The 27,277-nt window shown below is 31.4% G+C and overlaps 2 protein-coding genes across 3 annotated transcripts; both read left to right on the forward strand.

The window, feature by feature from the left end:
- Window positions 1-9,842: 9,842 nt before the first annotated feature.
- Window positions 9,843-14,273, forward strand: LOC129900846 (BEL1-like homeodomain protein 1). 2 transcript variants are annotated; one of them, XM_055975925.1, is made up of 5 exons: window positions 9,843-9,956; window positions 10,284-11,217; window positions 12,153-12,526; window positions 12,934-12,994; window positions 13,081-14,273. In XM_055975925.1, the coding sequence occupies exons 2-5, from the start codon at window positions 10,360-10,362 to the stop codon at window positions 13,840-13,842; spliced, it is 2,055 nt and encodes a 684-aa protein (XP_055831900.1). In that variant the 5' UTR covers window positions 9,843-9,956; window positions 10,284-10,359; the 3' UTR covers window positions 13,843-14,273. The 2 variants fall into 2 exon arrangements, with proteins under 2 accessions (XP_055831900.1, XP_055831901.1); XM_055975926.1 differs by having other exon boundaries at window positions 9,843-9,950.
- Window positions 14,274-19,529: 5,256 nt separating this feature from the next.
- LOC129900848 (uncharacterized) lies at window positions 19,530-27,064 on the forward strand. Its single transcript, XM_055975927.1, has 7 exons — window positions 19,530-19,917; window positions 20,355-20,416; window positions 20,785-20,844; window positions 21,612-21,854; window positions 22,463-22,621; window positions 26,310-26,399; window positions 26,602-27,064. The coding sequence occupies exons 1-7, from the start codon at window positions 19,652-19,654 to the stop codon at window positions 26,796-26,798; spliced, it is 1,077 nt and encodes a 358-aa protein (XP_055831902.1). The 5' UTR covers window positions 19,530-19,651; the 3' UTR covers window positions 26,799-27,064.
- Window positions 27,065-27,277: the final 213 nt, after the last annotated feature.

Raw genomic sequence — 27,277 nt, forward strand, 5'->3', positions numbered from 1 at the left:
ACTTAATTAAATCCTGTCATATAAATTTGGATGGAAAAAATAAATATAATAAATTATGGATGGGAAGCATCACTCTCAAGAGAAGATGAAAGATGTGCGAATAGCAACTATCGTAGCATAAAAAGAATGTGATGAGACACTTATAAATTTGATTTCAAGCTTTATGTATAGATTTTTTTTTTTTATTAAAGGTATTTTTACTAAATGAATGGTGTGAATTTAAATTAGTGAAAATTTTAACCAAAAACCAAAGTTACGTGACTAACAATGCTAACCCCTCTAGGTGGGCCTTTCTTTGTTTTTAATCACTTGACTTTAGGCTATGTTTTTGTGGACCACTTATCACTTATGCCATCATTTCTTTGACCATTACAGATTAGGTTTGAGATCATAGCATGGTACTATGACACGCATTAGGACTACTTTTGTGGGCCTAAAAACCTTTGCAACATCAACTCCTTTAGACTTTCTATCACTTGTATCTAGTCCATTGGTGGCCATTTTACATATTTTTGTTTGTTTCCTTCTCTTTTATAGAACTTTTTTGCAAAATTTAAAAATTTTAATAGGACGTCTTGAAATTAGTGAAGAAATATTCAAGCCCCTGTTATCTTCGCAAATTCAAAATTTCAATCTGAACCCTTGAAATTAGTGAAAATACTCGAGCCTTTTGGATAGAGTTATAATGGTTTGTTTCCGAGAGTCGAGGTGGAAGTAGATGGGGACTGGGGCTCCCGGTTGTTCAATCATTTGATAATCAGAGTTTTCTCTTTTATTGACGCCCGATAGGTAGTCCTTTCAATTTCGATTGAGTCTATCTTAAAATTTAAGAATAAATATTTAGAAACACTTATTTTTGTTTTTACTCGAATACTACAAAATATTTAAAAGCAGCTTCAAAAAATCTAAAATAAGCCAACCAAAATAGGCTCCAAGAGGGTATTTGGCCTAATTTATCGAGTTGATAAAATTTGACTTATTTATGTATTTAGTAAACATTTACGGTATTTATAATCTAAAATTAGTTAAAGCTATAAGTTGATTATCCTAACTTATGATTTTTTAGGTTAAAAATACTTTTACATTGATCAATTTTTTTAATCATTCTTTTTAATTCTCAAATACCATTACCAAAACAAAAATCTTGAACTTCCTCTTCAACCCACATCATCGTTTCTTATCGTTATAAAGATACTTTTAATTTATATTTATTTTTAAAACTTAAGAATTTTTTAATTATTATGATAAAAAATAATTTATCAGCACTTTTTAACCAAATATATTAATTGCATATTTTTAGTTTTTGTACTTTATTTAAATATACAATAACATGTTTATAAAATCATTTTCAGTACTTTAAATTTATCGAACTATATACTGTTAATTAACCCAATCGGATTCTAAGAAGTTGAAGTCATTTTTTCTTTTTCCTTGAAGAACCCCAATTTTACTAATTCTGTTACACAAAGATGTTTCCTTGTTTCTTGGCATTGTATACAATTAAATATGAAATCTTTAAGGGAAAATTATACAAGATGATAAACATTATTAGTTTATTATTTTATTATCATTCGTGGGTATATTTTACTTAGATTTGCTATAATTTTTTTGTATATTTCGCTATATAATTGGTGTGCTACGTTTGTATAATTCATTATACAATTTGAAGTTTTTATATATCGTTTGTATAATTCGCAATACAATTCACAGTTTTTGTATAACATTTGTATATTTCTCTATACAATTCGTATAAAATATTTGTATAATTCGCTATATAATTCGTAGTGTTTGTACATTTCGGTATACAAATAATTTGTGGGTATAGCGTTTGTATAATTCGTTATAATATTTGTATAATTATTCGCTACAACTTTTGTATAATAATAAACATATGTTTGCCATTATAAATAATTAGAAAAACTATACTCATATAAAGTAATTATGCTTAAAAGATTTATCATATATGAAAAAATTTCAATCTTTAATGAGAATTCTGCCCCGTCTCTCTTAACTAACAAAATTTTTCAAGATTTTAGTTTGGATGGAAATGTAATTAAAAAAAAAAAGAAATTGTAAGGCTCTCAAATACTTATTGATGAGTTTTTAAAATTCAAATTTTATCCTTTCCTTTTTATATTCATATTACACGTGACTATTATTAAGTACGATTCAACTAACTTAAAATTAGAATACTTAATTTGACCGGAAATATCCATTTTGAAAATTCAAAATTGAATTTTTTTCTTGTATACTATAACCATTATTGATGGACTGAACATGTACAATTAGTCAATTACCATTGAAATAAACATATTGACTTTTCCATTTGAATTTCCATAGTTTTCTGCTTCAACTAACGAGCAATGAATACTAAAGTCCCAGTCCAATCAAGAATTAATTTGACCAAACAAGTTGGAAAAAAAATGTTGTAGATTGTAAATGCAACTCGAATTAAATTGAACGACTATATTTTTTTTGCACAATAATTGCCTACTTTTTTTTTTCTAAATTGTTTGAGTTAAGTAAATTTTACCTAAATTTCATAGTGATTCTTCCCAATTACTCTATATCCCTCCTTTTTTTAAAATTACTGGAAATCCCTTCTTTTTTAGGGAAATTCGGATACATCACATCCGACGTCCTTTTACATCACGTAAATAATGTATCCGATCGATACATCGCGTAAAGTGATGTATCTAATGTCCTGATATATCACGTAAAGTGATGTATCAAAAAAAGGAAATAGTAGAATTTTTTTAAATTTTTTTTAAATTATTGAGAATTTTAAAAAATATGATAAAATAAGTTATGTATTTAGGTAATTTTTAGTTAATTAAGATAGTATATAGGCAAATGAAAACAATCGATCACGAGGTTAATAGTGATCTAAAGTGAAGTGGCACATTTGCCATCACAAAACTCTGAATTATATATTTTTATTTTTAAAAAAACTTGGATTTTTCTGCAGGTCCATATATTCCACCTCACTATTTTCCTCCAATTTTTTCATCCTGTTGGGATTCAGTATAATAATTTGTTTTTTTGAGTTTGATTGCTCGTGTGGCGACTCAACTAATTATAAGAAATTAATTCCATATTTCACACTCCATATTTACACAAAAAGATAGAGAGTAATTATATATATGTGCATATGTAATAGGACAGTAATTATATATATGCATCCATTTTTAAATTATATTTTTTACATTTATCTTTCACTGTGTCCATCTCTTTCGATGAAACTCTAGGAGTTGGACTGCATGTATAATTTATATATTTAATTAAGTAAAATAGATGAGAAAAGGACTTTATGTTTACATCTGATTTTTTTAATAAAGTTGTGAACTAGGTAAAAATAGAGTGTTGGGATGTGATATTTTGGAATATTGTAACCTTGTCTTTTTCTCTAAATTTATTAATGGTCCATGCAAATTGTCACGTTTATATGTCCTTCTACGATAGCAACATATATATATATATATATAAATACGATCTTTTTATCTGTCAGTGGAAATTTAAGTTATTATCTGATATTTAATCATTCTCCATCAGAGATTCAAGTATGTGTTATCTGCAGCACGCATCATCAGCTCCCTTCTTTTTCAGTTTATATATGAAGTGGAGAGTTGAAATAAGAGTAAAATTATTTTCGTGTGATTTAATTATAGACTATAGGTAACGAGTTTAAATTGTGAAAGTAGTCAATGTACAAAATTAAAGTTAAATTTCTTATTCAAAAAATAAATTAGTACATTCTACGATGGATGGACCTCCCTACAAGGCATTCGGATTAATGTAAAGTTGACCTTGTCTGTGTACATGACAAAATCTTATCGAGTACGTACGATGTATATGTGTCACGACCCGAATCCAGGTGTGATGGCACTCATCTCAACCCACCGAGATAAGTCAGCCTAAAACTCAACGGAAAATAAATGCGGAAGTAATTGAGATAAAGCAAGGTTTAACTTAGTCAAAAATAAATAAATAATCTCAAAATCCCCCAAGACTGGTTGTCACGTGTACAAGCCACTAATGTATTATCGAAGTACGAAAAGAAATACAGTCATAATGTCTTCGTCTCTAGAATAGGACTAAAACATAATAAAAGAGTAAGAGGTGTCCGCTAGATGGATGTAACAGCTACCTCAACACTCGAGATGATAGCCTCGGACGTGGTAGAGAACACTAAGATATCAAGAAGGTCCGGGCTCACAACCTACACAAGTGTAGAAGCAAGGGGTGAGTACCAAACAACACGGTACTCAGCAAGTGGATAACTAAAACTAAGCAAAGCTTAATAGATACAAGTACTCCTGTCCTCCCAACCGAACCTCCTTAACTACAACCTGCATAAAATCAACCCAACTCTACACTTGTACAATTACAACAGTAATACAGTCCACAAATACTCATCAATAGTCTTGTCAATGAATCATACCAAGTCAAGTTCAGCACACAGAGCAATATGGGGTAAACACAAATTCACAAATAATCAGAAAGGTGCAATGCAATGCAATGAAATGATGCATGTCTGTCCTATCGGTACACATCCGCTGAATCACAGTCCGAAACCCATGGGGGACATTTCTGTCCATGTAACCTGCCACGGAACGTGTGGCCAGTCCCCTCAATATATATATCTTGCCACGGAGCGTGTGGCCCGACCCCTTTTATTTTATAATACTTGCCACGGAGCGTGTGGCCCGACCCCTTTATTTCATAATACCTGCCACGGAGCGTGTGGCCCGACCCCTTTATTTCATATCATTTCCAATTTCAACACAATATATCAGAACCAATGCAATCAATTCATGTTCATATAATTCACGATAATAAAATGACAACAACAATAATTCTTCCTGTCTCACACCAACATAATCATTTCAGATGTCCAAAATAAACTCATAATCACAACATATCAATTCCACCAATACCTGTCATTAGATCACCATTTTATACCCCTCATCTCCATTTTTAAGGCTAATCATACAGTCAATAACCCAGTCCAATTCTCATTACTCCCTAGAATACATGACACGGAAATACAAGCATCTATAAGCTTAAACTGAGGCTTAGAAATTCACTTGCCTTAATTAATCAAGAAATCACTCTGAGACTTGAGCCTTCCCTTTTCGTTGGGCTTTCGAATCAATGTAATCTAGTCAAATAAATAATCACAATAAGGTTTTTGAGAATAATAATACTCATGTTACTATATGTCTAGCCTAGACCCAAACCTATACTTCATTCCCTAAATCTCAAGCCTAGGGTTAAGTTCCAATTTCTCCAAATACATAAAATCTAATGGTGTTCCTATAATACAATACACCAAATATTTAATTAGCTATACAAATATATCAAAACTTGAATTATAATTTGATGAAATAACTTAAATCAAAACTAAGTTAACCATGAAAATCACAGAATTAAGACCACGAAAAGAAAGAAAAAAAAATATGTAAAGATTTGACAATTTACAATTTATCCATCACTGCACCATCATTATCTCTCAAAATTTCTTAAAGATCAATTCCCTATACTACATCCACTAAACTTATAAAAAGGAAATTAACAGAAAGTACATAGCACTTCACAAAACATTTTTTTTTTCTTTAATTAATGGATCTTAACACGTGATACCATATTTAATAATATTATAAGATATAAAAGGGCACAAATAGAAACATTTTTTTAAGGGATCACTGACTCCAAACCTCTCAATTCTCATCTAAGTTCTAGCCTAATTAATATAATACTAATGATATAACCTCCGCCTATAAAAAGAATACAAGAATGTATGGATTACCTGATGCAAATTGGTAGTAGTTTTTGGTTATCGCCGAACGCCTCTTTGTAATTTTTTTTTTCTTGAAACCGAAGTTATGTCCAGTAGTATAAAACCCTACTAACTCTTATTTAATAAATAAAGTGGTATAGAATTTTAATTAAATTAATTATTTTAAAACACTCCTTAACTAATTAACCATAGTTACCAAAAAGTCTAAATTTATAATTTAATTTATTTTTTTTCGGAGAGAGTATTTTATGTAAGAGAGACGACTCAATCTCAAAATGACCAAACGGGTCATTACAATATGTCATGTATATGGAATTAGCTCATAGAGTATACATCAACCTGACTTACATCAGGGTTGTTTCAGTTGAATAAATTAAAATTAAAATCTCAAAAGTCTTACAAAAATTTTGCAGCGAAAAACTGCGTACAATAGTTTTTTGTGGTATAATCTTTTTCTAAATCTTTTTTTAAAAATTAAATTTTGATATTTTATTGATGAAGTTTCAAATCCTATTTATAGAGAAAGTTTAATACACCAAACTACAATTTTTTTGTAAAAAAAATAATAGATAAAGTTCCCCATCAAGCATGCGATGTGAGAAATTATATATGCCAGACTCTATCTAAATATAAACTTCAACAAAAGTAACCAAAACATTTAGAGAAACTAGGAATTAAAAATCTTTACTTTTTTGTTTTTTGTTTTTCAAAATTCTTGGGGATAAAAGGGATGTGTAAACAATTTGGATACTGGGAGTTAAAAGTCATTCAATAAATTTTATTGGATATCGTACGTTTCAAATGTCAGGCCTCGAAGTTAGGCACTGAATTAATTTATCTATGTCAAGTTGGATATACATGTAGCTAGTTATTTATTGGATCAGTTTGCAGAAAAAAATCATAAATATTTACTGCTTATAGTATATAGTTCAGTAGTACTTTGAGTGAGATAAGAGATAAAAGCTTTACAATATTGTTTCAACTATCACATATCCTCTAACGACCTGAGAGTGACTTTAAGTTGTTTTGGAGGCTTAAATAGACCCAGTCAAACTTTTGTTATGTACCTAACAGACAAGTCAAAACTCAACAAATTTGTCTATTCATTTGGATCAGTCTACTTAGACTATAAATTTCCTTCAATTGAATCATTTACCCGGTATTTGGTACTCTCGTTACTAAATGACTTCGTACACAGTGAAATTTGAATCGAACTACTATAATTAAGAATGAAAAATATTCACATGTCGAAGAGGACCATCAGCCTTATTATCACAGCACATGTTCTTTTTGTGGATAACTGTTAAAAATATATTTAAATTATTCTATTTTTTTGAGTTTCATACTTAAACTATTGAAAGTGTGAATTTCATACATAAACTATCAATTATTAGTTTGAGAAACACACTTTGTGTAATACACTCTCTCTACTCTCTCTCTATTTTTTTTGCAAAAACCTTGTCATATTACATTTCATATGGATAAAATATTTCACCTTGATAAAAATTAAATAAACTACTAATATTAATTAAAACTTAAAAACTAAAGTATTTTTATCCCCCAAAAAAAGAAATTATTTTTTTAAAAAACAAAATTTAAAATATTTTTTCACTCACTCCACCACCTCCCCCCCCCCCGCCCACACACACACGACAATCCCCGTCTTTTTATTTTTTAAAATTTCTTATATAAAATATTTTTAAAAAAATCATGCTTCACCCCCTCCCCCACTCCTTCCTAAAAAATTATTATTATTTTTCTTTTTTAAAAAAAATAAAATTATACCCACCCCATCTAACACTCCACTCTTAATTTATTTTTATTTATTTTTTTACATTTTTCTCGTTTTGAGTTAGTATGAACATATATTTTTGAAGAAAAAAAATATTCTACTTACCTACCAAATATAACTGAAATAAAAATTATATTTTATGAAAAGTCTTGCGACAAGTAAAAAATATTTTTCTAAAATCGTATGTATATCTCTAACACACAATGAATTTTTTTTTGGAAGCGGATGATTATTTTTCATCGAACTAAGCTATTTAGATGAAAGCTAAAGATAGCAGTATATTCTTCGTGATTTCACAAATGAACTCTCAAAAACTTTTTCAATTGAAAAAAATTAGAATCAAGAAGTAGAATAACTTTATGAAATGATAACAATTAGGTGAATGACCATATGAGTCATCTACTCTAAGTCTATCGCTAATATTCCATCCGTTCATTTTTTATCATATATATATATATATATATATATATATAATACTTATGTAGATGTAAAATCAAAACTCTAAAAGTAAAAATGAATGAAGTGAGTATATTCCATACGCAAAGCAGTCTATTTCCATTAATTCTTGGTCTTTCCTCTAGGTAGGGAGCTTTAATTTTTTGTTGGCACTTTATTAATTAGAACTCACCTAATTAATCTAGCATATAGTTAAATGAGGATTGATCATAAAGGTCAAGGTTTAAAGTTCAATCAAAATAAAATGACAATCAATTTACTAGATCTCATGTATTTAATTTTATAATAATATTAATAGACAGCAGTATATCAGAAAAATTAGCGGCCATACATTTTATATTCCCGTAAACTAAATATGGAGTTCATATATAAGAAAACGACGACTAAATTATTAAAGAAAGAGAATAAAGTTTATTATAAGTAGTAGTAGTATGAAAGAAAAGGGAAGGCATCTTATACGATCAATTATTAACTACCTAACCAACCTGTGGTCGGAGTGGACGTTTCCTCGTTTAACATATCCCTTTCCCACCACACACTTACTCTCACCCTCTATTCTATATCCATAGTTTTATTTTATTTTTAGATTATTACTTCTCTCAAACACTATCAAATGGTAGCTTAGTTCGACATAGATTCAATATTTGAATTTTATGCATCCAAGAGATCAAAATAATGAACCATTTGTATTATAGGTGTGGCATTTGAGATCAACCAAAAATAGTCTTTTTATCTTATAAAATTATGTTATTATTGTTATTGTTGGATGAAAGATGGACTCGGCCATTTCTTTCTATTCTGTTCCAGAGGTGCACTTCATAACAGAAAAAAAGAAGAACAAAAGCAAAATACTCTCGCCATTTATTTTTACTCGTCCATGTTTGACTTCTCACTCTCTGTAAAAAAATAATTAATAAAACTATAAGTTTATTATATTATGATCTTTCAACATAATAAATTTAATATTTTAAAAAATAATCATAATTAATAATAGGTAAATTAGTAACTAAGTTATAATTTCTCTTTTGATGTAAATACTAACATGTAAAAATAAACATATACTTGTAAGATAATAAACAAATAAATAAGAAATTTATACATATTTAATAAATTTGAAGATACAATTGAAGTTATATTGTACATCAGCCCCGCTAGAAATTCGGAGCCAAATTTACCTATAGCTTATATTGTACATCCGTTCGCTAATAAGAAAAAATTTAGGGAGAAAGAGAGACTTTTTTACTCATTACATTTACTCAAACAACAAATTACAAGAAAATTGATACAGAGAAAAGAAGTACTGCTACCGTTCACTTTTATTTTTCTATTTAGAATTTTACATTTTTTAAAGAAATTTTAATTAATATAAATATTTTATTATAATATTATATTAATTAATATATAGTTTTATACTTTGAAAAAATATTAAAAAAATAAAATTATAAAATATTTTTTATATATTAAAAATAATAAATAAAAATAAAAATTTATTTTTAAAATACTAGATAAATAAAAGTGAATGGTGTAATGAATAGAACAAAAAAGTTGTCCCGTATATCACTCCACAATCGACATAAATAAACAAAGTAAAATACTCCTCTCTCAAGTCTCAATAATTAATTATTACTCCCTATTATCCTCTTCATTCTTCAAATAGTGAATCAAAAAAAAATCTAAAGTATCAATTTCTTTTCTCTTTTCTAATTTGTCCTGTAGTGGGGGGTGGGTGGGTTGATAGAAGAAAGGGGTTGGGGGATAACCCCACATCTCTTTATTCATATTTCCTTTTTGTGGTTGAAGAGATATGAGTATGCAGAGAGAAAAATAATAGATCAGTCTGACAAGAAGGCAACTTCTCAAAGCTTAGAGAGCTACCACCCAAAGATAGACAGTTAGTTACATGTGTGTGTGAGTCACTGCTCTTTTTTTATCTATTCTTTGATGCTACACACTGCTAAAGCTCCTTTCATCTCTTTCTCTTTCTCTGTTTCTTTCTTTTATATCATTTTCCTTTTTATTTATAGTTGAAGATCTATGTTAACTTATTTTTTTTTATCACTATAAACAAATCCCCATCTTTCCGTGTTCCTTTTTTTTATATCAAAAATCAAAAGCCATCATCAATTAACAATCCCATAGTTTGGGAGTTTTTTTTTTTCTCTATGCTTTCTGTATCAAAAATGATTGTGTGGACTTATTTTAATCTTTCTCTTGTTTGTTACTTTTTTTTTGCAGGTAGTAGCATAGATAAAAGGAGAATTTCAAAGAAAAAGAAAGGATTTTGGTGTACGGTAAAAATTATCTTGCAGCTATGTACTATCAAGAAACCTCGGATAATAATATACAAGCTGATCATCATCATCATGCGAACAATAATAATAATATTCAGACACTTTATCTGATGAACCCTAACAGTTATATGCAAGGCTACACTACTACTGACACACAGCAGCAGCAGCAGCAGCAGTTGTTTTTCTTGAATTCTTCCCCAGCAAGCAACAACGCGCTTAACCCAGCGAATATACCCCACGCGCCGCTGCAACAGCAGCAGCACTTCGTTGGCGTGCCTCTTCCGGCAGTTAGTTTGCACGATCAGATCAATCATCATGGACTTATCCAGCGTATGTGGAACAACCAAGATCAATCTCAGCAGGTGATAGTACCGTCGTCCACGGTGGTTTCCACCACGGACTTGGCCTCTCAATTGGCGTTTCAGAGGCCGATGGTGGTGTCTCCGACACTACAACACCGACAACAACAACAAGGTGGTCTATCACTAAGCCTTTCTCCTCAACAACAACGACAAATTAGTTTCAATAACAATATGTCGTCATCATCACCAAGGACAAATAATGTTACTATTAGAGGAACATTAGATGGAAGTTCTAGCAACATGGTTTTAGGCTCTAAGTACTTGAAAGCAGCACAAGAGCTTCTTGATGAAGTTGTTAATATTGTTGGAAAAAGCATCAAAGGAGATGATCAAAAGAAGGAAAATTCAATGAATAAAGAATCAATGCTTTTGGCTAGTGATATCAACACTAGTAGTGGTACTGGTGGTGGTGAAAGTAGCAGCAGGCAGAAAAATGAAGCTGCTGTTGAGCTTACAACTGCTCAAAGACAAGAACTTCAAATTAAAAAAGCCAAGCTTCTTACTATGCTTGAAGAGGTACGATCCAGAATTTTGAGTCTATCAATTTTGTGATCTCAACATAAATACATGAGTTTAACTAAAACTATAATTCGAGTTCCAGCCGACATATATTTACAGTTTTATTTTCAACTTCCTATTGTCACTGAGAATGGTTTTGGAAAAAAGATACTAATATATTTGTCAATCAAATGATCCAAAACTGTAAAAAAAAAAAAAGAAGATGAAGAAGAAGAAGAAGACGACTTTCATATCTTATCCTTTTTATATTAACTTTTTCTCATTAAAAGTTTGAGTAGAAATTAAATGGATGAAACTATTGATTTATATATGTTTGCAATAATAGTAGTTGGTAGATGAAATGTACAGTTTTTGTTAATTAGTTGAAGAACAAGAGTTTCTAACAAGAGACCAATCACGTACGTTGCGTTTCTATTGATATTTAAAATAAATTGACAATGTGTGGCTCTAAACTTTTCTTCTGCGGGTCCAACTAAAGCTATAAAGATAATACTCCAAAACCATCTACGAACCTAAAATGTCTTCCGCTGCAAGAAAATTCAAACCACTATCTCCTATTCACTATTTTTACGTCCAGGCAGATGTGCCTCGACCTAATGGCTTCAAGCACAATTCTATCTAATGGCTTCAAGCACAATGTGTTTAAAGACTTGATGAATCGAAATTTTGCAATTCCTACCAACTTTTTCTCACTTGGAATATATCTTTCAACTGAAATTAAAATTCTTTAATTTCTTGTGAAAATTACTCAAAATTTCTCTAGTCATGCGTGCAAAGAAATTGAAGCATTAATTAATCATTGTCGTGAAGGATCTTCTCCGCCCTTATTAATTAGTAGTAGTAGTGAACATAAGATAACTTCATACTGTAAAAGGACAGATTGGTAATAATAAAAGTACTCTAATGTTTCCTCTCTTTTTTTTCCCGTTCAGGTGGAACAAAGGTACAGACAGTACCATCACCAAATGCAAATAATTGTAACATCATTTGAGCAAGTAGCAGGAATTGGATCAGCCAAATCATACACTCAACTGGCTTTGCATGCAATTTCGAAGCAATTCCGATGCCTAAAGGATGCAATTGCTGAGCAAATAAAGGCCACGAGCAAGAGTCTAGGTGAAGAAGAAGTCTTAGGAGGGAAAATAGAAGGCTCAAGACTCAAATTTGTAGACCATCATCTAAGGCAACAACGCGCGCTGCAACAGCTAGGAATGATGCAACCAAATGCTTGGAGACCCCAAAGAGGTTTACCTGAAAGGGCTGTATCTGTCCTTCGTGCTTGGCTTTTCGAGCATTTTCTTCATCCGTGAGTACTCCTAAACAGATTACATAACACGTCCATTCGGAACACATTAAATACAAGCTGCCTTTATTTTTAAGCAACGTCGGTTATTTTGAAGCTTTCTTTTGGATGGCTAAAAAGACACTTAAAATAGGAATACTTCTAAAGCTAGAGTCGGATTAATTGAGATATTATTTGAACAGTCTAACTGAATACTTACTTTTTCTCAAACTACGTATGCATACACAAGATAAATTAAAATATGTGCATATAATTAGATTACAATAATTTAAAATCGTAAAGTCGCTCATTCTAGTTTTGTCTTTGACAAGTTGTGAACCTAAATCTTTTCAAAACAAACTATCCTTTTTCTAATAGTATGTTTTTAACAATGAAAATGTCTTTCTTCTGACTCTATTTTTGTATTGCAGTTACCCCAAGGATTCAGACAAAATCATGCTTGCTAAGCAAACCGGGCTAACAAGGAGCCAGGTACTTGGACACACATTTTACTTTACTTCTTGAATTTATTCCTTTCTTTCCTTTATAAAAATCCTGATAAATGAAAATGCATGTAGGTCTCCAACTGGTTCATAAATGCTCGAGTTCGACTATGGAAGCCAATGGTAGAAGAAATGTACTTGGAAGAAGTGAAGAATCAAGAACAAAATACCACCACTTCACAAGATAACAAAATCAAAGAGACCAATAAGGTCTCAAAATCAAGTGCTCCAAATGAAGAGAAACAAGCAATTATTACTAGCAGCTTATTGCAAGATGGTACTACTACTCCAACTATTTCAACTTCCCCTACTGCAGATGCCTCACTTCATCATGCTCACAACTTCTCCTTCCTTGGTTCATTCAACATGGAAAATACTACGACCACTAATGCTACTGCTGATCATATTGAAAACAACAATGCAAAAAAGCCAAGAAATGACATGCAAAAGTTTTCTCCAAGTAGTATTCTTTCATCGGTTGACATGGAAGCCAAAGCTAGAGAATCATCAAACAAAGGGTTCAATAATCCTTTAATGGCAGCGTACGCTATGGGAGATTTTGGAAGGTTTGATCCTCATGATCAACAAATGACCGCGAATTTTCATGGAAATAATGGTGTCTCTCTTACTTTAGGGCTTCCTCCTTCAGAAAACCTAGCCATGCCGGTGAGCCAGCAAAATTACCTTTCTAACCAAAATATTGAGATGGGAAGTAGGACTGAAATGGGAAGTCATTACAATAGAATGGGATTTGAAAACATCGATTTTCAGAGTGGAAATAAGCGATTTCCTACTCAACTATTATCAGATTTTGTTACAGGTAACCTTGGAACATGAATACCAGAAAGTCTCGTATTGATAGCTGAAAAGAAAAAGGAAGTTAGGGATACTCTTAAATTGTGTGAGGCCTTCTGACCCAAGTCGGAGGACCCAATACAACCTATCATAGGAGAAAAAAAGGTGGAGACAAAAGTAACAGAATTTTAAAGCACACTTTCTAGTATGTATATACTTCTTCTTTTTATAGTAGTATAGAAAATAAGAGATTTTGTGCTTTATTAGGTAGTATATAGATAGAGTCTTTAGTATAGGTTATACTTCCAATTCCCTGAGAAGATTGATACAACTAGTATATTTTTTTCTTTTGGGGTTGAAATAGCTTGTTTGTAGTACTATTTAAGTTAATATGGAAACTAGCTAGTATATGTTGTAAAGTTGTGATATTGTTTCCTCTCAATTTGCATACAATTTGAAATATTTTGTACCTACCAGTCTCTAAACTCTGTTACCATTGTTTGTAATTGCAAGTATATTTGAATTTAGTGCAAGTTTAGTGTCACGATTTCACTATTAGCATAGCAAAAGAAACCTTAATTTTGATTAGATTGTGTGCCTAATACCTTAATATAATTTTGATTAGATTGTGTGCCTAATACCTTAATATAATTTTGATTAGATCGTGTGCCTAATACCTTAATTTTGATTAGATCGTGTGCCTAATACTTTAATTTTGATTAGATTGCATGCCTAATACCATAATTTTGATTAGATTGTCATGTGCCTAATTAGGACCAGCCAATTTTTAATAATGCTAGATGGAAGGAACCCTACAAAGTTTTTAATAATAGAGTTGTTATGGTAAAGTATATCCATTTGATTTCTATAAGAGATGAGAGGATTTGTTTAATTTGTTTTCATCGTGAAGGACCCCAGAGAATTAAGAAGCAAGTTAATTAATAAGTTATGATGTTTTTACAAATATATATAGAAAATTACATCTCAACAATTAATTATATTGTGTGTACTATAGTTTCCTAAGACAATTTATCATTTAATTGTCTCTTCAATTTGTTCTCGACAGGTTCAATATAGCGTGTTTGTATTTGAAACCAAATACGTACTTTGCTTTGTTCTGCTCTGTACAAAGAGACACTTCTTTTATTTCTAGTTTATTTAAATAAAGTGGCATTTTTACATTTGAAAATTATTTAACTATAAACTTCTGATTCGTAATTGATGACATGCTAATTAGTTTTATAACAATAGAGATGTAATGACATTTTAAAAATCATAGGTTAAGATGATACTTTGTCCTGTGCTAGAAAGCTTTTTATATTTTATTAAACCTCATATATATCTAATCACATATACCTATATATAAAATAAAATGGACGGAGTATTTTGTTCCAATTAGTAGCAACCTTTTCAATACATTCCACCTTTTCAATATATATCTAATCCTATATACCTATATATATATATATATATATATATATATATAGAAAGTCATTTTTAGACTCGATTGACTTTCATAATTGTATCTAACATATATACTTGTTATTTCCATTTAGATTATGGGTTCCTAATATATATTAAGTTTGAACTGCATGAATAGTTTGTATAAACTTATGTAATGTTGATAAACATAGAAAAAGCAAGCGAGCATGACTGTAATTAGGATCCTTATCACCATTCCTAGAAAGTTTATTATGCACTTTACAATAAGTTAATAACAATAATATATTCAGTATCATGCGGATTTAGAAAGGATAGAGTGTATGCGGTGTTGTAGACCTTAATTCTACACTTATGAGAGATAGAAAAGTTATTTTCGATAGATTTCTAGCTTAAGAAAAGCATATTAAAAAGGTTACACAAATACAAAAGTAATTAGAGAAAAAAAAATACTAAAAAGATTTTTATGCACTATATATCTTATAATCTTCGTTTTAAGTTTATTATCATGTTTTGATCAACATATTTGTCATTTAGTTCCGTATAATCCTTTTTTATATTCATCGAATAAACACATGTTGCCGAAGATATATGCTTAGGCAACACATATTCATCGAATAAACACATGATTTTTGCTCCACGCTATTATCGCAATTAAAAATTTTAATTATGTAATATTACTTCTTCTGTTATTTACCTATTATTCATATAATAATATGCTAGCACAAACAAAATCCACATAAATAATATTTATCCCTAAGGAAGAATATATAATTAAAGGTGTTTCCTTCCAATGTGCTCTCTGTTATATATTCTTGTCTAATGGACCGACTCTGGACTAGAATATGTGCCGATCTGGGTGGGCTTATTTATTTTTATAGTAATATGGGCTTGTTCCGGCCCATTTAATCCGTTAATTTTTTTTGTTAAATATGTTTTAAGGGAAAGTTATGATATACTATATTAAGAAAATATTTACCATTTATAACAATAATATTTTTATTTTCACTAAACAGTTATAATACATTTATAATATAGTTTTAATGCATATTACAAAGAATAATTTATAAAACACATATATTACAAATTTTATTGATAGATAATACATTTATCACACTTTATACACTTATAATATATTGTGTCAATATCTTATTAAACAAGCATAATATATTTAAAAATATTTATATTACATGCATAATTCATTTTTAATACATAGTGCAAATTTATCATAGTATTGTTATGTATTGCTATAAGTAATTATAAATAAAAATAATCGCTAAAATTAATAATTATTTATTAAAAAATATTTATTCAAGTAATTTTTCCTATGTTTAATTACTAATTTTTATTGCAAGGAATTCTATGAGAGAAATGAAATCTGAAAATTACATGATGGTTAAAACTTAAAAGTTTTAAATTTCATAATCATTAACATAAAAATTCTAGCAAAAAGAACTCTTATAAATTGTAAATTACAAAAATAAAATACAGTCGCTCATCATCATGAAGTACATATATTTCCTCACAATTGGACATGGATAACTCCTCCTCTTTTAGGCCTCACTGATTTTCATTGAGATGAAAACGTCTGAATCTAAATAAGCATCTGGATATTAAAATGTGCATTAAAATTTAAATATCTAGTTTTAAACACACATCTAAATATTAAGATGTTGTCTCTAAATCTGAATTAAGAATAATTAAGAATATTTGTTTTCAATAGCTCAATATGCATATATAATTAAATATTATATCAATAAAATATTATAAAAAATTATTTCAATAAAAAAATATTATTTTTAGATTGAAAAATAATATTTTAAACGTTTACATTTGAAAAAATTTAAATTGTATGATATGCAAATAAAAATTATATATCAATATAAAAATTATTGTAACATGAATTTTTTAAAGAATTCAACATAAACATCTTTTCATAAAATATATCAAGAATAAAAAATATTTCATAGGTATAATATAATATTAGAAAGTTCAATAAGTATGATAGATATTAGTCGAAAAATAATAAAGAAGGTTTCACATCATCAACGCCTAATATATATTCTAGCTAATCAGTTAAAATAAATATTTTTTATTTTTATTTTTCAATTCTCGAACTTGTGAATCTCTAGTGTCATTCATGTCTTTTTGTAGCTGTTACTTTCACATAATATAATAACAATTGTACTGTATAATGGTTCTTTCATTTAAGTACATGTAATTTATTTATTTTACATTCTTCAAAGCTAGGTACACTATTTTTTTAATCAATAACTTCAAACTAGCACTCATCTACTTATCAATTTCCAATTGAGATGAATAGATTTTTCTTTTCTTCTCCAAAATTTTTCTTTCAGCCAAAACTGAAAATTAGGACGGAGAATTATTAAGAGCTCTATCATTTTTGTCACCGATTAGATCTTCAACTACATCAAGTGTATCTATATTTATAGTAGTAGTTACAGAAGAGATATCAGGATGGGGATGGATACAACTTGAACTTCAACGGTGAACTTGTGTTGTAGAACCTTCAAAAAGTTTTGTACACAAATCCTAAAAAGGTAGAGGCGAAGTCTTCAATGTACTCGTTCCACTCAATTTTGGCTGCTCGATCATTAATAGTGCCAGTCTTTTTAGTTATTGGCAACCAAGTTTGATATTTTTCTTTAAGATAATCGTAATGATTCTTCATCTGTTTTGTGTAACAATAAAGCCATGAGAGGTCTAAAAAACTATTTTAACCTGATTCCACGAGTCTCAATAAAATTAATGGCCTAAAATAAAATTTTAATAAGAAACCTCATAGTTATTATTTTTAATCATGACTACTATTTTTCACTTAGAATCCTTAAGTTCTTGATAAGCATCAATACACCCAAAATATTATTGCAACAAGAGTTCTTGTTAAAATCAATACACCCTGAAAAATTGTTAATATACAAAAATACTTGTGAAGATTATGAAAACTTATCAATTCAAGAGAAAAAAAATTGGTGTTTGATTGAGAAAAAAGAGGAAGAAAAGTTTGTAGAGAGATCAAGTCGTGCAATGAGAGAGAGAGAGAGAGAGAGAGAGAGAGAGAGAGGCGGCATGAATTTTTATACCATATGAATGTTGTTAACACTTAGATCTGATTTGTTTAAATCTTTTCAGATCCATTAAGCTTTTTTTCTTCTTATTATTTTTTTTTTAAAAAACAAATGGACTTAATGAGATGAATATGAATGATTAAAATTCAAATCTAAAAATCAAACGCACTAACTGAGTTGAATTTGAATAATTAAAATTCAAACCTTTATTAAGTACTTGAAACAAATGAGGTCCAGTCAGTTCATATTTGCCATTTGTTATTCTTTCTTTATTAAATCATCATCAGATAAGTCAGTTATCAATTGATTACTTGAAGTATAAACAAGATAGTCCAAAAATTATCATTAAGTACTGGAAATAAATGAGGTCTAGTCCGTTCATGATTTTCATTTGTAATTCCTTCTTTGTTAAATCATCATCCAACAGGTCAGTTATCAATTGATTACTTGAAGTATAAACAAGATAGTCCAAAAATTATCATTAAGTACTGGAAATAAATGAGGTCTAGTCCGTTCATGATTTTCATTTGTAATTCCTTCTTTGTTAAATCATCATCCAACAGGTCAGTTATCAATTGATTACTTGAAGTATAAACAAGTTAGTCCAAAAATTATCATTAAGTATCGAAAATAAATGAGGCCTAGTCAATTCATGATTGTCACTTGTTATTCTTTCTTTGTTAAATCATCATCAAATAAGTCAGTTATCAATTGATTACTTGAAGTATAAATAAGTTAGTCCAAAAATTCTCATTAAGAAGCGGAAACAAATGAGGCCTAGTAAATTGATGATTTTCATTTGTTATTCTTTCTTTGTTAAATCATCATCAAATAAGTCAGTTTTCAATTGATTACTTGAAGTATAAATAAGTTAGTCAAAAAATTATCATTAATAATAATAAAAAATTAAATGATAGTAGAAGTTGAGGTGGATTAGATGTGTCCTCCATTATCACGATGAGTGAATAGCTTACCGATTATCAACATTAAAAAAATTAATTTTAATTGAATTTAAATATTGAAATGGCATTCAATAAAAAATGTGAAATATCAAAAGAAAATATATAGAAGTATGTATCTATTAAGCTATTTGTCATCTCGAAATATAAAATAGATTTAGGAAACAATTGTTTACTAATTCTTCCCAAAAGAAAAAGGGATTTTTTTGTCTTCATTTAGGTACCTATATAAAGTGTAAAGGTACAAAAAAAAAAAAAAACTTTCTGGAAAGCCTATGCAATTTCTTTGTGCTACATTCTCTGAAAAAATCTTCCATCAAAATCCTACTGTAAAAACCCGTCTGGCATTTCCGATTTTCCGGCATGGATAGCGACACAAACTGGTCGGAGAAGGTGGAGGATCTCGTCGACGGCGGAGAAATCAATGAGGCCATTTCTTTGCTAGAGAAATTAGTCGCAAAGCTAGAAAATGAGTCCCGAAACTCGTCAGATTCCCAACTTCGTCTATCTATTGCTCTACTAGACTTGTCGAAGCTCTACTCCACTCAAGGCTTATCTTTACAAGCTGACCAGACGCGCTCAAAGGCATTTCTAATTAAACAGCAGCAAGAATCTATTAAAGAAAATAGGTCAGGACCCCTCCCCCCCCCCTCCCCCCCCCTTTTCTGCTATTTGAAAATTGGATAAAGTTGCATTCTTGAGTTTATTTGATATGAGTGGTGGTCATTAACAAAGAGCAGAATTGTACCCGATTTCCCTTTCAATTGAATAAAGGTGGCAATGGTTAGGGGAATTGTGGTTTCTATCATTTCTTGTTATTGCAGCCTTCAGCTGTTGTCTTCCAATAAAATTGGAGAAAATGGTGATAAATTGTGAACTTTCATTTCTTGAATGTAGTTTATCTGTTATCACTTGAATGTCGATGACATAGGGTTTGGAGTTTGCTGTACTTCCAATTGTGGTTTTCATCCAATTGGCCGGCGTTTTTATACAATTTCTTTGGTTAGTCTTGGTTTTGGTCAGATGTAATCATTAGTTTATCCATTGTTTTTTTTTTCTCTGCCAGGGATGTAAATGCTACCAAGGAGCCAACTGGTGATGGCATTTCAGGAACCCAGGTTTCACAAAGTGAGGCTCTTGCGTGTAATTAGTGTTCTTCTTTGGCCTTTGTCTAGATTCATGAATTGTTATTTCATCAGTCTAAAGATAAACTTCAAGTATTTGATTAACTTGACATGTATCAAAAGGAGAAAACTGATTTCATGCGTAACGTATATCCCAACATTTATTCTATATAGTAGTCATTGTTTTCAACTTTAAAACCTTTAATAACTTTATTCTACATCTCACTATATATTACATAATCTTATATCTAATCGATCATCGAATAATTGTCCAGAAAATGATTTCCCAAATAAAACATTACATCCATGCCAAATTCCTTTCTTTTTCTATGCTTGTTGTTCTTAGACTTATAAGCCTTACTTCATTTTCAGGTGATAACAGGGATCGCGCTAGCTTGCAAATTGATACCTCACAGAATGATGAGGATGATGGTAATACCCCCACATCTAAGAGGCTATAACATCTCCTCTTTGAACTTATCCTATTATCTTTTGTTTATCCAATGAGCTTTGCTGAGCATGAAAATTTTAAGTGCATTGGGTGGGGGTGTGGGGTGTTGTGTAGGGAAATGGGTTGAAGAGGTGAGGAGAGGGAGGGAATTGCTTGCTTCTATTGGAGTAACGATCTGAGGGGTTATCATGTTTGGTATCAACTTCGGGAATAGGTCCAAGGGAAATTGGATGTAAGAATTCTATGATGGTGCTATATTTTAGTATTTTGCTTTCTGCTTGTCTATCAAAAAGATTCACTTCTAATACACTAGAGGTTTTCAATTAAAGTGCTCAATATACGTATGATACACACATACTATTGTTTGTCCACTTGAGAACAATGTTGATTTTTAACATTTTTCAAAACTGGCCTCGTACTGTATTGGTTCCTCTCCTCCAAGTTAGTATGAGAAACATGTTGCATTAAGCTTTGTGCACATTCGAAAAGTTTATTTCACTTGTGAAGTTTGTGATCAACCGGGTAAGGCCGCAAACCTGGGTTCATTGTCAATTTCTAGTATCTATTTGTACAGGAAGCTGGTTTTATGACCTTCCATATTGCCCATTAATGGCCCCTAGTTAATGTAGCCTTAATTTACCTCCTTAAAGTTTGATATATATCTAGGATCCCTAAGATCAATGAATTTTGAAGTTATAAAACCTTGCAGTGAATACCTTATCAAAAACTAAGCTTTTGGTGCATACAGATTGGGAAGCTGTTGCTGATCGTGCTCCAGATGAATTACTTTCCCCACAACACTTGTTAGAAGTGTCTAAAATTTCTTTACAAGATTCGAAAGTTCAAGCCCCCAAGCGACGTGGAAGGGGTACATTCTCCTATCAGAAGCACAGTCTCTACAGCGATCAGCAGTCTGATGAGCCTGCCGTTGATGACATTGAAGATGAAACTGTTTCCGGTACTCCAGAAGGGAGCTCAGATACAAAAAATTGTATGACTGCATTCTTTTCAAGCATGGCATTATTTGATCATCAGCTGTTTATCATGTCACTGATTTTGGTTATGAATATATTCCTAGTCATCTACTCATTTTTCCTGGTTAACCCAAATGTTATACTTGTATATGTTCCAAAATGTTGCAGTAAGTAATCTGTGTCATTTATTCCTCCTCATTGTTCTGACATATTGTGATCTAGTGGTTTGTATTGGCCTTTTTCGCGCTTGCGCAAAATGCATATGATGCAATAAAATTAGTTTAGCGTGTCTCATGGGCATAATAGACTTGGGTGAAACTTAAGAATATTCGTCAGGTACTAGGTACAAATGTAAGCACTTAATATTAGAACTATTAGCCACTTATAATAATAGGTCGAGTGCATATGACGTAAGCACTTAATGTTAGAACTATTAGCCACTTATAATAATAGGTCTAGTGCATATGATGTCAGAAATATCTCTTAAATTGTCCTCACTTGTTTCTGCTGAAGTAATTTCCATTTTGTGGATGAGAACATTCTCATTTTGTGTTTCTCTCCTTCCCTCATCATTTAGTGGCTGACTGTTTTTCTCTCACATTTCTTCTGTTTTTGTAAATTCCAGTAAACTATGGAACGCACCACGTCTTGGTTGTGGCTGATTTCCCACCAAGCACTAAAACAAATGACCTAGAGAAACTGGTGGAGAAATTTAAAGACGATGTAGCAATTCGCTGGGTCAATGATACAGTTGCACTTGCAGTGTTCAGAACACCAGTCCTTGGTAATTTAGTTCTTTCTTTTTGTCTGTAATTTGAAATTAAAATTGCTTCCTTCCATTGGCATAGCTTTTAATGACTCACCAGTCACCATTCTCCCTTGTCCTTTCCTTTATGCCAAGGGTGTTTTGGTTCTATTATAAATAGAATGCTTATCCTAGGTTTATCCCAATCGTTAACAGCGAAGTTGAGAACTAATATGTCTGAGTTTCTCAGGCAGATGAATTCCATTAAATCATCATTCTTTTACACTAGCGATGACTTGGATTTTGTTTAGCTTTTCTCCGTAGAAAAACATGTCAGTTGGACATCAAAGGTCAGGTTTAATATATCCCAGATACAGTATGGGAGCCCTTTGGTTTATACTGAAATATCAAGGACCAGAGGAGATGGACATTATGGTCGATTTAATTTTTTTTTAGCCTATAGTACAAAATGGAGTTCCATTCTTCTAGTTATTATATAAGCAAGGTATTAGCTTAACTATGGAGCAAAGAAATTTCATAAGAAGCAAAATTTCAAGTTAAGCCAAAATTTGTTCAGTGTAAATGCACTAATTTAAAAAGAGAAGCTAGTCTTTAGATTTTGAGTTAAAAAATGTAAGGTAAGGATTTCCATTTAAATTAGTGATTTTGTCTACATCTTTTGTAATTGATGATCCGCACAAGCTCCTTTATAAACTTTGAGGCTTGTGTAGTAAATGAAGCAACAATTCGTTTTATAATTTTAGAAGTAACGGTAAAAAAAAAAGTTCCCTCTATTTCTCTCAGGAATTTTTTTTGAAATGAAACTCAAATTGTGGACCCTCCTCCTTGCGCTTAAGTCTAAGGTAAAAGGTGTGAAGGAAACAGGAAAAGGAGTAATTATTTCTTGTTCGAGATAAAATGATTATGCTTTAGATAGATGTTTTACTCTTCAAATTTTGTTACCTAAAAAGATATGTTTATCGATCTACCAAAGAAAAATATTTCCCACCTAATTTTTTTCATTTTTAGGTATATTAACCTTGTTGATAGCTGACTGTGAGCATACCCAAGAACAGCTCCGTCATTGTTGTGACAAGTGACAACATGTTCTTCTGATATCTCTTTCAAATACGAAGGGAACTACTTACTTTACTTCTAAGACGACAAGAATTTTTTTCTAAGGACCTTCTATAAAATAGCTACTACATTGATAACTTTACATCACACTAGACCTGTTCTTTCTTACTAAATTTAGAGTTAATACAGTAACAGGAATCCGTCCAGTTTTTTCTTACTAAATTTGATAGTTAAAAGTAATCAACTGAGATGTACAAGTTGGTGATATTCATTAAAAGAATCTTAGAAGAGTACTGAACATCCAAGTTGAACAAGGAGGTGCTAAAATATGTAACATGTGGACACAAGAAACCAGATAAATGTTCCTGTTTGTTTATATAGCAAAATCATTAGTTGGAATTTTTGTACCTTTGGTAAATGTTTAATATGTTGGAACTTGGAAGTAGATATTGTGAATGTCTTAGCATCTAATGAGGTTAATGCCCTAAAAAGACGAGCTCAAGAGTAAAGGCCTTTGTCTTTGACAAGAATCCTGTCTTTGATGAATGTTTTCTTATCCTAGTTGCTAAAATGTGATCATCTCAGGATTATAGGGCTTCTTCAAGAATGCCTTCAGAATCATGCTTGATATATTAACTTTTGAATCCTAAGCCTCTTCAGGAGAAAACATTCTCCTTTCTGGTGGAAATCTTTTGAAGTGATTGAACATTGTGAGAGGAGAAAATCTTGGGTCTTGAATCATTCAAAAGTAGGAATACAGATGACATAGTTCTCACAGAACCTTATACGGACATAGGTTGTTCAAATGTAATGATGAAATTGGAGAGAAATAATGGCAGATGGAATAGAAACTGTTGTTGCCTCCCTTCAGTTGCGCACAGGTAGCAGCTCTAAAGTCCCGGTCAGAAGATGGCACTGTAGATTCAAGATCATTTTAGTTCATATTCAGTTCGGGGGCCAATGCCTCATGGGCAGGTCCAGTTATGTGCCAAGCAGGGATGAGGTGCAGCGGTGAACTTATTCTGCTATCTGCATCAGAAGTCCCAAACAAAATTGAAGTGCGGGACACCAATATGATGTATTCCTTTCAGAATTTCCATTTGGAGGAGGCAGGGAGGATTTGGTTCGAGAATGAGTCTCCAAAGGGAGGAAATTGCTTCTTTATTAGTGGTGGTTGCCCCTTAAATCAAGGAGCTTATTGATTAGAATGCTTCAGCTCCTGTTTATCTCTGGTTGAAAAGCTTTTTCCAGCAGGTTGGGGATGTGTGGAGGTTCATCCAGTCGGATGAAAAAACTAGCAATCATAATTACTTCCGTTGGGTAACTTAAACTTTGGCTGTTCATGGTGTGTTTGATTTGTTAGTTTGAGCTGACTCTGAGGTTTTGATGATTTAACAAAACCTGGGAATTAATGAGGGACTTGATCTTAGGAGAGAATGAGAGTTCCGTTACATGAAAAGGACAACTGTAAAAAGTACTCTGCAACCACTGCCACCACTGCAGTGGTTAGTGCGCGTCTGTTTGCAGAACAACAAACTCTTCTCCAATGACATAACCTCAATTTTGCATTCCAAAAGAATCACACAGCAAAAGCCATTCTCTAAAGAAATATTCTCTCAAAGAACATTGGACTTGATAGAGAGTCATCTTCGTTCTTAGCCCTTTTTAGATTTATATTTCTGTGCTTATCATCTATAAATCTATTCCTAAGTTATAAAGGAACTAGATCATTCTTGGGTTTTTTGAGTCATAGCTAGAGTTAGCTATGTTGAGTTGTTGAATTCTAGATCGACTAGTGCTAGTTGGTTTAGTAGGCAATAGAGTTATTTCTTTGAAGCTGAGTAACAGAGTTGTTATAGTAAGGGGGAAGGGATTAAGAGTTTAATTCCTATATTACTATATTTGTAATCTGAATCTTTGCTCCTTGATGATAATGGAGTTGGGTTGAAATCCTGTGAGACAAGTCGTGTTTTTTTCCTCCCTTGAGCAAGGGGGTTTCCACGTAAACTCTTTGTGTTCTTTATTTTAAGTCTTTTATTTTTTGTACTCTATTCTTGCTGAGTCAAGGGACCTGGTCCATTGACGTGTGGAGGACGCAGATAAGCTATCATGGTTGAGCAAGAACTTTTGAAGAGCATTAGGTATGTGGTTTACCTAATTGTGTAAATGCAGTAAAGTTAGGGAGAAAACCTGTAGAAAAGAACCATTGGTCTTTAAGCTTAAAACACAATCGAAGCATGCACTTTATCAAAGATTGCATAGATGAAGAAACAATAACTTAGAAAAATGTTAAAGCCCTTCGCTCTTTACAGATGTAACCTTTACAACTGTTCTACTAGATACTTCTTGTTTTAATTATTGAAAAAGAAAAAGCAACAGATCTGCTAGGCGATTAAAGAGCAGTTCTTTTGAATAGTTTTACTTGAATTATTCTCCTTCTATAATTTTTTTTTTTTTTTTTTTTTTTTTTTTTACCTTTTCTTCTTTGATGCACATATTGAAGTCATGTCATGAGGTCTTTGCTTTCAATTATTTTGTCTTGCAAACTTGTTATATTGCCAAATGGTGGCATTTTACACTAACTGATTTCAAGGACATATTTAGTTAGTGCTTGCAACTATATTTCAGCTACTCTTATCTTGTGATGCAGCATCAAAGGCCAGTGACTTGATACACTGTCCATTTACAGTGAGGGTACTGTGTGAGGAGGACGAGCTTTTGAGCACAATTCCTCCAAGAGGTAACACTTAGTTCTGTATCATCTTTCACTTCAGGAGCATGAACAATAGCAGAAACCAAGCCAAAAGTTATATGACAATCTATAATAATGTTCTCAGCCACGTTTGCAAATGTCAGATGTACTTTTCCTTTCTATTACAAAAGAATTACCCTGTAGGATGCTTTCTAGTTTGTTTATGATACTCGTTAAATGTATTTTGTAGATCTGGAGCCTCCTCGTAGAAGACCTCAGACATCAGCTAGAACCGCCCAGAGGCTGATTGCTCAAAGTATGGGTATAAAGTTGCCTTCTACGGACTTCGGTTCCAGAGAATATAGGAGACAGGAGGAAGCCAGGAAGAACCGGATAGTTTCAAGACAAAACCTGAAGAATGATGCTTGGGGTGATGATGACAGCTAAGATTCATTTGTTCAAGCTCTCTCAAAATTTCATTTGTTCTTCAGTATGCATTAAACCAGCCTCAACTTTTTGAGTTTTGCTCATCTTTGAACATATGATTGAATGATTCTTGATTGGTTTAAAAAGTACTGTACCCTCATACTTGTATAGCTACAGAAATGACCCAAACTACATTCAATTTCTCCAGTTTCTGATGTATATCTTTGATGCCAAAATTGTATCATTTGTTTTGTTTGGCTATCTCATTGGAACCTGTGACTTGCCCATTGGTATTGTTTGGTAGAGTCGATATGAAATGAATGTGCTGAATGGAGCAAACCATTCATTGACAAGATGGGATGTTTTAAGTTCAATAAGTTTCATATTTTAACCTAGATGTTTGCTGGCGTAAAATGGATAAAACTTACCCGCATCACGTGTTTACCGCACGCTAAAACATACATGTAATGTGTTTGAATATAGAGTTTGTTTTACTTAGG

The sequence above is a fragment of the Solanum dulcamara genome, chromosome 8 (genome assembly GCF_947179165.1).
Source record: "Solanum dulcamara chromosome 8, daSolDulc1.2, whole genome shotgun sequence".
NCBI lineage: Eukaryota > Viridiplantae > Streptophyta > Magnoliopsida > Solanales > Solanaceae > Solanum > Solanum dulcamara.